General features: G+C 37.5%; 1 protein-coding gene across 1 annotated transcript in view; it reads left to right on the forward strand.

Annotated features, from left to right (window-relative positions):
* STXBP5L (syntaxin binding protein 5-like) overlaps positions 1-12,305 on the forward strand; it is a 188,522-nt gene that overhangs the window by 109,713 nt on the left and 66,504 nt on the right. The window contains exons 7-11 of the mRNA XM_010567473.1: positions 1,172-1,255; positions 7,848-7,971; positions 9,559-9,637; positions 9,810-9,964; positions 11,575-11,647. Coding sequence (XP_010565775.1) covers positions 1,172-1,255; positions 7,848-7,971; positions 9,559-9,637; positions 9,810-9,964; positions 11,575-11,647 — 515 coding nt within the window. The remainder of the gene's footprint in view (positions 1-1,171; positions 1,256-7,847; positions 7,972-9,558; positions 9,638-9,809; positions 9,965-11,574; positions 11,648-12,305) is intronic.

Genomic DNA, 12,305 nt, shown 5'->3' on the forward strand with positions numbered 1-12,305 from the left:
TCAATTATATTTAACTTGGAAATAAAGTGATGTTTTGTTTAGCAGTCCAGCCAAGTTTCATTTTTATGACTTATGCAAGCTAAAGTGAGTGATAGCAAAGATGCTGGTAAGGTTTCACAGTCTTAAGAGATATTCTTATCATTCTGTTCAATTTCTTAATATAGAAACTGTAAATTCTTGCCTGCATTCTGTGATCCATGTGTTTATGGACAAAGAACAACTGCAGTTATCACTACCAGTTGTATAAAATATTCTATAGCAGAAATGTGTGAGTCTGCCAGTTTGGTCGTTCCCAGTCTTCATGTCCAGGATGGATTCTTAGGAAGACATGCCCCATGGGAAGCCATTTCCTAAGTAGGCTAGACTTCACATCTTCCATGAGATCTGAAATTAATTGTGTTCAAATGAAAAGTACTCAATACTGTGCCAGATCAATAATTTGGTTGTTTTCAATAGCGACAAGGAGAAAGGATTCAGTTCATTCTTATTTTTCTCTTAGGCATCGTTTTTCTTCTCTTTCATCTTTTCACAAATCTTCCTTGCTGGTATTTCTCAGGTGTGTGTGATGATATGACATACCAGTTCTAGAAGAAGTAAAAATTGGCATACCAGTTAATTTATTTTCAATTCCTAGGAAAGCAAGCAATTTATTCTCTGCAGGGGGAGCTCTTCAAAATGTTTTAAAGCAATAGAAAGCAGAAATTAAAGGAATGTAAGTAGTTGAATGGGAGTTTAATCTGGTGACTTTTGGTTTGAAGTTATTTAAGTGATCTCATAGGTGTCAGTTTTCCCTCCAACTAGGGGCAAGGAAGGTAAGAGCTGACAGGAACATGCTATGGTCTTATTTTCTCAGCAGATACACAATTGTGGAGACTGTCCAGGCACATAATCTTGCAGAAGAAACAAGCAAAGAGAAAAAGATGTATAAAGCACATTTTTTCTTCCATAACAGATCTTAAATTGTCAGTAATGAGAAGTAATTCATGGTGAAAGATAATTTGAAAGCAGGGTATTATGTGTAGTGCAAACTACAATCTTGCACATCAGTTCAGCATTTTGTTTTATAGTGCTTATTTATTTTTTAAAAATCTCTTAAAATCATGAAGTTCTTCAATATTTGTATATACCCTTTTAATCCAGAACTGTAATTGTGTTTGTTTTCCTCCTCCAGCTATTGATAGGCTATGAAAATGGGACTGTCGTATTCTGGGACTTACGATCTAAAAGAGCTGATCTGAGAGCTTATTATGATGAGGTAAGCAATTTACATTAATTCAGAGAAACTATTGTTCAGCAGTTTGTCATATGTCTTGTCAAGCAGGTGGATACTTTTCTTAAGGCATTGCTTGTTCTGGAAGTACTGTTTGTGCTATGCTTTTGAACAAGTTACTGACAAAATTAATCAAAACCTGAAATCTCTAGTTCTAATGCATCAGGCTTTTGTGAGTGTACTACGACATGGAGTCTCTTCCCCTTGATTCTGACAAGTTCATCAGCTTCTGTGTGGGGATCCTTAGTTGGACAGAGTGTAGTAGTGAGCTGACCTGAGATATAGCTATATTGGGAATTATATAATTATCTTTACTGTGTATTACTAGAACATTAATTAGAATGAAAGACAGATTAGTTTGTAGGGCTATTGGTCTATTGTAGGGCTATTACCTAGTACTCAAGATCTGATTAAAAGGTTTTCAAAATTGTATTCTCATAGTTTTATCAGACAATTGTCTCTTGCCATTTGTAAGCCGATTGTATCAACCACAGACGCAGTTCTTGTATCAATAAACAGGCTGTTTCAAAATCAGATATATTCCTAGTTATTAGGATTTTAGTACTAGCCCTAGGGAAAAATCTGCTTTGTTCTGCCAGCCCTTCTGTAAAGTTCACCATGGGTGAATGTGAATGCAGCTACAGCTGAAGGTAGGAAAGGACATTTTCTTTAAAGTGGGCCAGGCAGTAATTGGTTTCCTCTAGTTCTCTTTCCTTCTTCATCTTGCCACCTTACTATATGTAAGGAGTAGACAAATTTATACACACTCTAAAAAGTAATTCTGAATATATCTGAATCCTGCACTCTTCCAGGCCTGTTTTCACAGACACATTAACACTACACTGAGCTTCAAGGTTAAGATTCTGAGCATCCACATAGCTGCTGTTCTAAAGGACAGGGTAATTTGGAGTTTAAACAGGCTGGTACTTAAGCCTCAAGACATGCCCACTAAATTGTCTCTAAGTGACAGTCCACCTGTGCATACACTTGTGAAATTGCACCTGTTCTGTTACTTAAGGCTGGACAACTTTTTTCGTTTACAGGTCTCCTGGGGGGGTGTCTGTTCACTCACTGTCTCCCTTGTGCTCAGAATGAGACTACATAAAACAGGATCTTCATAATACTGTTTCCTTTTTTTTTCTTTTTTTTTTTTTCCCCCCTTCTTGTTGAGACAGTGGTAGGGTGTTGAAAATTTCTTATACAATTTAGTTGTTCCACATTTTTCAGTACTGTCCTCAGGAATGTTTTTTGGCCTTTTTATTAGTCATGTGGTTTCCTCCTCAGTGGTTACTTGCTGTGTCATTACTGCACTTCGTGCAACTTGTGATGGCTTGCTATCGTCTACTGAAATAGTTGCAAAATTCTTACTTTGTCTCTAAAAGGGTTGTGTGACTAGCCATTGTACTTTATTCCAGACTTTCAGGCTCCAGATTGATAATGTTCCAGAACTGCTAGGATTCCCCTAGGGAGCTCCTAAAAAGGGTTCCTTTTTAAATTCTGTGTTATATAGCTACTGTGAGTCACTAATTATTCGTTTGGCATGTGCCACTTGGTATTTGGCACCAACCCAAGTTTTCAAACCCAGGCCTCCTCTTACAGATTGATCACCTAAGATCACAGTCCAGAAAACATTGTTCCTGCTCCCCTTCACCATTCTATCTGGACTCATGCAAGGCCTCTGTGCACCATGACGCCTGACCAATCTTTCATTATCGTTGTTCTGGCACTGAGCCAGCCAGTTGAAATTGCAGGGTATCTCTCAGGTCTCAAGATAAATTACTGTAGTGTTCTGTATCTTCATTGAATACCGAAGTGCCTCTTTGAGGTCTGAATGAAATTAATCCAGCCTCATTTTTCTTGCTATCATTATGCTTTCTTTAGCACCAGTTTTGAAACTAACTTAGTCACCCTATTTGATGGTGAAAGAACTGGAAATCTCATCTAACTCACCACTTCCTGTTCTGGCATCTTTAAGGATCGTCAGATGGAATGATCTTTTCTGGCTTTTCAGTGGAGCAGATACTTCTGGTTTGGAACAAAAATTCCCCTGGCACCAGGCTTCTCCATTAGCGCTTGGTGTGTACTGTGAGAAACAGCTTATATTCTTGTCTTTGATGGACTGTGAGTGTTCTCACCAAGGCAAGTTCTTTCTTCTCTGTAATCTTCTTCAGATAGCTGTCCAGCTTGGTAATGTCATTCAAAATAAATGTCAGCACCCTCAAGACTCCATCGAATACTCACTCTTTCACAGGATAGAGCCTCAACTGAACTTCTCCTGTGTTACTCTTGCTAGCATTGGATTTCAGTCTCCCCAGACCAGCTGTTGAGAAGGAAGCTCTCTGTTGTTATCCACATCTGTAGAACTTATCACTGTGTAGCACAGGAGTGAGAAGTTAACAGCATGTATTTTTTGATACAGAAGAGGAAGGGAGGCTGGTAACTGATTGCCTAACTACAAGTTTAAATATTCTTCCTTTTTAAGTTCAAGATGGGGACTATATCTGCTGACATTCAATTGTTATAGAGAGGAATAGTTTCATATCTCATGTATTCAAAGATATTTCTTTTCATACAGACTCAGGAAATGCTTTCATTTAATTGTCAGCGAGAACTATTATTAAAAGGCATCTTCCATTCAATTTTTTTTACTATGTTGAGTGCTGTTTTTTTAATTGAGGTCTTAGAAGTAGTGGACACTTAGGTCAGATGGAATAGGTCCTCTTTATTTGCACACTTGAACAGCTGGCTAACAAAAGGATCATCAAGAGATAACAGTTCTCAGTCCACTAGAACATCGCTACTGTGAAATCTTGCCTGTCCTTTCTAGGCTGCATGGCATTGTCATACCAGTGTGATGCTTCTCATCACATGAGACTTGCAGACATGGATACGAGACATATGTTGCAGACATCTCTTCAGAATACGGGTAATCTTCTGACAGGGACATGAGTTCTTTCATACAATATTAGCAGGATCTGTCCAATACTACCAGAAGTATGCCCTTTCATTTTCCTTGCTGTCCAGATTAATGACATGGAAACATTTCTCCTAGAACAAACATCTCGCTGAGACAATCTAATAGCTTGTAAGTGGTGGAGCTGAAGACTCTGCCCCCTGTTCACAGACCTGCAATTGCAGCTTTTACAGCTGCATTCCTTACTCCCATCTTCATCATGCTGTACTTCATGTCTTGAAGGCTGGGAACCTTTCATAGATAAAACATGTATGCACATTTCAAATGAGAGAGCTTCTCACCAAGGATAGAAAAGGCTGTACAAGTTGCATGATGTGGAACTTCCCTGTTCGGTGGCCTTGTAAGCTTATATCTTCCCTTTAAAGCTTCTCCCTGATATTATGGTTTACTCACTGGAGCTAAAGGTAATCCTGTCTCTTTTAGTCCCACTGATGACCAGTTAGAGGCTGCCTCAGTTCACCAACTCCTGATACAAGGAGTTTCTGTTTTCTTCTCTACTGTGTCAAAGCTTCTCAAGAGACTAAAATGTTCTTGCTTTTGAAGCGCCTGGTCCCAGAGTGGAGCTTGAACCTGCTGCTAAAGAATCTTGTGTCTGATCTTCAAGATGACAGCTGCAAATCTATTTCTTTGTGTGGATGATGATTGTCATCTTCTCAGTGGTGATGCATATGAGATATTCAGGCCCTTTCAATCAATACTCATATCTGATGCCCTTTATAAAAGGCTTTCCTTGCAAGCGCTTTTATAAATTCCCTCAAAAGTTTATTTCCATCAACTGGTATAAAAAGAGAGCATATAAACAAGACAGATCCTTCAAAGGATTCTCAAGTTATTATGGATAGTTGGCAGACCCAGAAAAACAGCCATCTTCATACACAGGCTGTCTAAAAGTTCGATGGGTTGTGTCAACGCACATTCAGAGCTTCCTGAAGCATAGTCATCATTTTTCATTAGAACACATCTCCAAAATGAAGCTGCAGAGTTCACAGAAACATTTGCCAAATGATATCTCCCTACCTTTATCAAGCACTATGCCATTATGGAAGTATCAAATAGGATGTGGCCCTTGCTGTAATGGTCCTGCAGTACTACTAACACAGATGTTTCTTAAGATTCAAGCAATAGGATGAGATGAGTATGGTGCTTGTTGAAAATATGGTTAAAAGTGGTCCTGCAGTCCCCATGAGTTCTTCTCAGTGGAGGAGTTTTGTGGTTGGGAAGGAACTGAAATGGTGTTGGGCATGCTTAATTTTAGTACATGCTGAGTATGAGAGAAGATAGAATATATATGCAACCACTGTGGGTATTGCAGAAGGAGAAACATACCCAATCTGGAGTGATATGCTTTATGTGCATACACTGTGTGAACATTCACATGAGTCACCCACTGTGATGAACTCCTGTTCTAAGTAAATAACTGCTCCTTTTTTGTGTGGATGCTAAAGAAGCGGATGAGAATGGTAGACATATTCTAGCAGAGGGAAAATTAGGAACTTGTTCAGTACCACTTTTCAGTATTAGTCGTGACTCCCAGCTGAGACCTTAAAAAATGATTCTAAGTATTTCTTGCCCATTTCGGGGCACAGTCTAACAGGTCAGTTTGAGCTGCTGGCATGCCAACTGTCTGTGATGGGAGCATTCCACCTCAGCTCCACTCAACAGGAGGTTTATGCTGGCAGGTGGCACCTGGTAGCTGAGCGGCAGTTTAACAAGCAGCTTGGTACAATTTTCAGCTGCTCCTGCTCAGACACAGTTAGCGACTGTAACCATGTGAAATGTGTGATAACACATCAAAAGCAGATTCAAATTTGGCATGATAGCAAGCATGAATGAGCTCATGTCAGAACTGGTTTGCACGAGGATAGACAAGTGAAGCAGCGCTCCCCGCAGATCTAAGGTTCTTACTACCCGAGGGCAGTGTCATTGGACTCTGCATGAACCATCTTTCTGTGTTGTCTTCTGTTGCTTCAGTTATAGTTTCGTATCTTCTGGGTCTTTAAGAGGAATGGTGTGCCAACCCCCTTCTGGTAGGTAGAAGTTTGAGTGACACCCATTATGTCACTCGAAGATAAATATCTAGAGTTCACTTTGTTCAGCTCAGTTAAGTATTTATTGGCATGACGAGCTTGCTAGTGTGTTGGCAAAGCATTCATATACAAGGCATGTCAGATCACTGTTAAAACGTCTGGCTCATCTTAATGCAAAGGCTCGTTTATGGCTATGCTGTCCAGCCTCATGAGCTGCGTAAAGTTTTGGTAAAGGGTCACAGCCTTTTCGTTGGTTTCTTATGATATTCCCTCCAGACCATGAGCTGTTATCAACCGTAACAGTCAATATACTTATTAAAAGAGGAAGACCAACAGGGAGTTTTGAGTAGTGACCAGTAGCGCTTAGGTTTATTTCTTGTCAGCTTAAGCAAAATTGATATGAACAACTCCAATGCTGACTTATGAATACCCAGGCATGATTGTAAAGTGATTTGAATAAATGAGGTAAATAGCCATATGTGATTGTAAGTGCATGCAAGGCCTTAGCATTTTCTGGGTTGCAAAAATGGAAATTTATTAAACTGCATTCAAAAATAGGTCTCTTTTATTTACATTTACATAAAAACATATTGTGTGTTTTGCTATTTGGCAGCTAACATTTCTGGAAGGGAAATGGATTCAAGGGAAAATTCTGTGAGTTTGTGCTTCTGAGGGGAGTGTGTGAGAAACTGTGGTATACAATGAATCAATACTTTGTTTCGTCAGAAAATGGCTTTTGTTGGTTTCCAGCACATACCAGTGAAAATGAAGGACTTGCACCATTATCCTTTCAGCTAGTTTGATGTAATTATGGATATTTTCAGGCAGTTCCACTAATTGTGCAGGAAATACTAAGAATGGACTATAATTTTTGAAGTGTTGCTTTCTGGCATGCGTAATATTCATCATGTGGTACTTGCATTATGTACATAGGAGTGTGATATTCCTCTGAAGCACTATCTGTTCCAAAAGTATCTTACATCATTGTTTTGGTAATTTCCTATGTCAATGAAACAATCCTGCTCTCTTTAGTGGTTTTGGTTTTATATTAAACATCCCAGATTTCTGTGTACTTGCTCTGAAGCTTAAGTATGGGGGAGGGGGTGGAAATTACTCAAGAACTGAGTGCTATTTCTACTTTGCCTAAATAGTCCTCTGGGGAAGACTGCATATGTTGTATGTTACCTGTAAAACTTGTTACATAGAATTCCCTGTATGTTTGTCAGATGAAATACTTCTAAGGAGAGCTGTCAGACATACTACAATTGCACTGTATGTCCCTTGTTCTTACACTTTTACCTTAATACCCTGTTCCTTCAACTTTGGTCTGATTCAGTACAGGCTTTCTTAGATTCTTGTGTTATGTTAGCATTTGTAATGAATTCTTTTGCTTGACTAGCAGATTACAGCCATTGGTTACTAAAAAAAAGTGCTGGTAATGGATTTTAGACAAACAAGAACCATCGAACTGTTGATATACCGTTAGATTAATATAATCCAAAGTCATGCATTGAAATATCATTAGTGTAAACACTGTATTCCATTTCAGTCTCAAGTTCTTCTTTCATTTCTGTAGGCTATTCATTCTGTTGCTTGGCATCATGAAGGAAAACAGTTCATGTGCAGTCACTCTGATGGCAGCTTGACCCTATGGAATCTGAAGAGTCCTAACAGACCATTCCAGACCACAATTCCACATGGTAATTTTGATAGTTAAAATGTATAACTAAGAAGCAACACAATATTCTCCATGTTGTTTGCTAGTATCTATGTTTATTTCATTTTTTATTGTAGCCCAGATCCAGAGTTGCTTCTTGCATAAATATTTTAATCTGCAAAGTAGCTGCAAAGTATTATAAAAATCAGAGAGCAATTTTGATCAAACTTTTTTTTCATTGGTATCATAAATATGTCTTACTGTTTAATATTGCTTTAATGTCTTCTTTTATCCAGTTCATCTTAATAGTTACTGCTGGTGTTTGACACCCTCAGGCTATGGGATTTTAACATTTCTTCCTTTTATATTTTGTACTTATGTGCTTGTACATGCAATTTTCACAAGAAATAATACATTTTGTACAAGGCACTGTGTTGCTTGTTATAGAGATGGTACGAGGCTTCCCAAGTCACTGCAGTGAAGAATTTAAAAGAGTCATATTAAGAAATGGCTGTATCTTTTATGGCTGGGACTTTATATGCTATTTCTTCCTATAAATGAGGTAAAAAGGTATTGACTACTGCAGATCAATACATTGCAAAGAGGCCTGACTGGGTGGAGAGGGAGGGAGAAGGGGAAGGCAAGGTCTATGTAGCCCAGAAAAGTTTTAGCATTTTTTTAAATTTCCTAATTTATTTTATCATTTTTGGTCATAGAATTGTACTTTACGTCAGAAGGGACCTCTCAGAGGTCATCTAGTCTAATCCCCAGCTCAAAACAGGCCTGATTAGATCAGTTAGGTCAGGGCAGCATCCAGTTGACACTGGACACCTGAACTCTTCCAACAAAAAATTGCACAACTTCTCTGGACAACGTCTTTCAGTATTTAATGACCCTCATGGTACAGATTTTTTTGCTAATATCTAACCAGAATTCCCTATGTCACGACTTGAGTCCTTTGCCTCCAATCATGTCACTGTGCACTTCTGAGAACATCACTGGAACCTCTGGCTCCATCTACACTGTATCCTCCAATCAGGTTGTCATTGAAAGCAAGCATAGGCTTTCCAAAGTAACAAAAGCAAAATTATTTTTTTTGGTTTACAAGTGAGTTTTCTCTGACTGGAAGAAAGCACTGAGCCATAATTAACCAAGAACCCATGAATTTCAGTTGTACACTTCATTTAATTTTATCACTCAACTAGTTATACCCCAGAGCGTGTAACATTTTGTCAACAAAAGGAATTGAGTCAATCTAAGAATGACTTAGGGAAAAATTAAGTTGTTTATGGTCATAATGTGTTCAGAAAAAAAGGTATACATTTGGTCAAGTTTATTAATTATTAGTTAAGTTTCATCCTTCTCAGTAATCTACATGGGTTTTAGATGTCTTTGAAGTGTGCTCCTTGGTCCTTTAGATGCCTGTGGCAGTAAAAACATAAAGCCGTAATAAGTGTAATTAATTCAGACAAATGCATATTTTACAAAAATAGGAGCTAATGCTCATCATGTTCTGTAGCTTTAAAGTTCCATTCTCTTACTGCTTATACAGTTGCTTCAATGTGTATGTTTATTTTGATAGTTCTATTATCATGTTTTAATACAGTTTTCATCTTCTTTCTTTCCTTAGGAAAAATTCAGAGAGATGGAAAAAAACCTGAATCTTGTAAACCAATTCTTAAAGTAGAGTACAAGACCTGTAAAAACAGGTATGTTTTTAATTCTGTAATTAACTCAATGTTACCTTCCTGAATTAAAGTCCTTTTAAAATCTTTCCAGCTTTCTTCTTGCAAAGCTATTTTTTAAAGGTACTAAACCTGTAATGTAAACTTGTATGTACTATGTAAACTTATGATTATTATGTTGGGTTTTTTAATACAGTGAACCATTTGTGATATTTTCTGGTGGATTGTCATATGATAAGGCTTGTCGAAGACCAAGTTTAACCATCATGCATGGGAAAGCAATTACAGTTCTTGAAATGGATCACCCTATAGTTGATTTTTTAACTCTTTGTGAAACCCCATATCCAAATGGTGAGTTTATTAAGTAAAATGCAGTTACAGAAAATATAAAGGAAGTGATCTTCTCTCATACTTTAATTCCATTCCAGGGACTTCCATTCCACAGTTGTCTCCATCTCAAGAAAACCGCATCACTGAAAGTAACTGGACCTTGTTTGCGTTCTCAATGTAGGAAGCAAGCAATGAGTGTACAATAAAGCATGCATAAATGTCCAGATATAAGCTTGAAACACATGGGCTAGTGTGAGGAAATATTGCTATTAATCAGACATACATGCTTATATTTCTGACGTTTTTCATGAGGCTGGAAATGTACAGATTGCGAAATTATTGACGATTAAACTATCACTTATCTGCAAAAAACTTCTTCTACTTCAGCCTGAATTGAACTGTTAGAAGTGTTTTGCTGCATATTGTGGGGCTGCCAAATTCTGAAGTACATTCACAGAAAATTCCAGAAAGTAAATTAAGAAAAGTTTTAATTCAAAAAGAAATTGAGTTTAGCACTTTAAGCCTCAAGCAGAAAAATAAAATAAATCCTATATACATAGCTAAATCAAATACATATTAAAAACATTTAGTAAAGATAAAGTGTATATTTGTTTCAATGTCATGCAAAACTTTAATTTTCAGTTATCAAAGTTAGTTTGGGCCTTCATTTAACTGTGTCAAATACAGTGACACTTCCCAGTACTAAGATTTTGTAGCCCCTTCCCCAGCTCGCACACTAATAATCAAAAATTTTGGTTTAACCTGTGTTATTCATAGCCTTGTATGAAAACAGGCCACAGATAACATGTATTTGTAGCTGGCCTGACAGGAAGGTAAATCACTCACTGTCAACTTACTCAGCCTTTTTGGCATCAGCCAGCTGAAGAGTGTACTCTGAGCTTGCACACGCTGGAATGTTTTGCTGCTGTTGAAAAGAGAGTCATAGTTTCACATTTATATTTTTAAAGTAACTTTTATCCTATGTAAACTAATGCACCTTGTGCATCAAGGGAAGCATTTATTTGTCATTTTAATTTTTTATTTTTGATAAATGAAAAAAGCATTGAATAAAAACCCAAACAATATAATCTCCTAAAGAGTGTATGGGAGGAAGGAGCGTGTCAGTATCTGAACTGAACACAGCAGAGTTACAGGATTCCTTTGGAATATTCCTTTGGAATCACTTTGGAAAGGAGGGCATTGTGTATCATCAAGTGGACGGGACCAGCTGTTCACAATCTGTTTTTGAAGAACAGTTATATACAGTAGAAGTACTGGACAGCAAAAATACATTTTCTGTATAATAATTGGATTCAGCAATGCAGTGATACACACAACTTATTCATATGTTTTTCTTTACTTCCAATATGCCATCATGCTGGCATGCCGCAATATGCCAATTCTATTTCTGCTATGTACGTCGATCCGCAGTAGTGCTGCAAAGTAATTTCTCAGTTCCTCTCTGGCCCTACTTTGCAGATACGTCTAGTGTGTGGATATGTCTAGGATTTGTACCTTAAAACTTTTGTTTAATATACTGTGAAAGTTCAGAGAACATAAATATGACTTGCTTGTTTAAAATGACTAATAGGAGAATTCCATGTCTTTTATACTTGATTCCTCACTTACAGAATTTCAAGAACCCTATGCTGTAGTTGTGCTTTTGGAAAAAGATCTCATTGTTGTTGACCTGACACAAAGCAAGTAAGTATGAAGTCTTATACGAAGCTATTTGTGTATCTTAACTGTCCGGCAAACGATGATAAAAATGTTATCATGCAATGTCATTTTACTATCCAAAATCATTCACTCTTGGTAATAATTCACTCTATATGTTTACCTCCACCTTAAGAGCTAAGATCAGCTATTCAACAGGAACTTGGGATAATATTTGTTTTTAAGTTTGGAAATACATCTAAATCTGCAGTCCCTTCAACATAGCCCTCAAACATTCACTCAGCATCGAAGTTAAGTAGTACTTGGTCACATGCTGAATTATGACCTGAATGTATGTTTTGGAAACTGGATTCAGCTACTACTTATATGCATGCCTAACTTCACTAGACTCCACAGGGACTGCCACTTAAGTATTTACTTAAGTATCTTAATAAATGATGGCATTGATTGGTAGTGTATCTGTGGGATTATTTAATGATTCAGTTGCTGCTTTGAATGACAAATAGTTCTTTCACATCAGAATCGATGTTCATATCAAAGAGGAACTATACATCATGTAATGCATAATCCAGTTCTTATTTATTTAGTTCTGCCTCCAACACTACCAGTAATATACATCCACATTCACACTGGCGTAACGAGGAACAGATTTTTGCCTTTAATGTCTTGAAGCACTTTTAAGTGA

The sequence above is a fragment of the Haliaeetus leucocephalus genome, unplaced genomic scaffold, assembly GCF_000737465.1.
Source record: "Haliaeetus leucocephalus isolate CR32 unplaced genomic scaffold, Haliaeetus_leucocephalus-4.0 Scaffold228, whole genome shotgun sequence".
Taxonomy (NCBI): Eukaryota; Metazoa; Chordata; class Aves; order Accipitriformes; family Accipitridae; genus Haliaeetus; species Haliaeetus leucocephalus.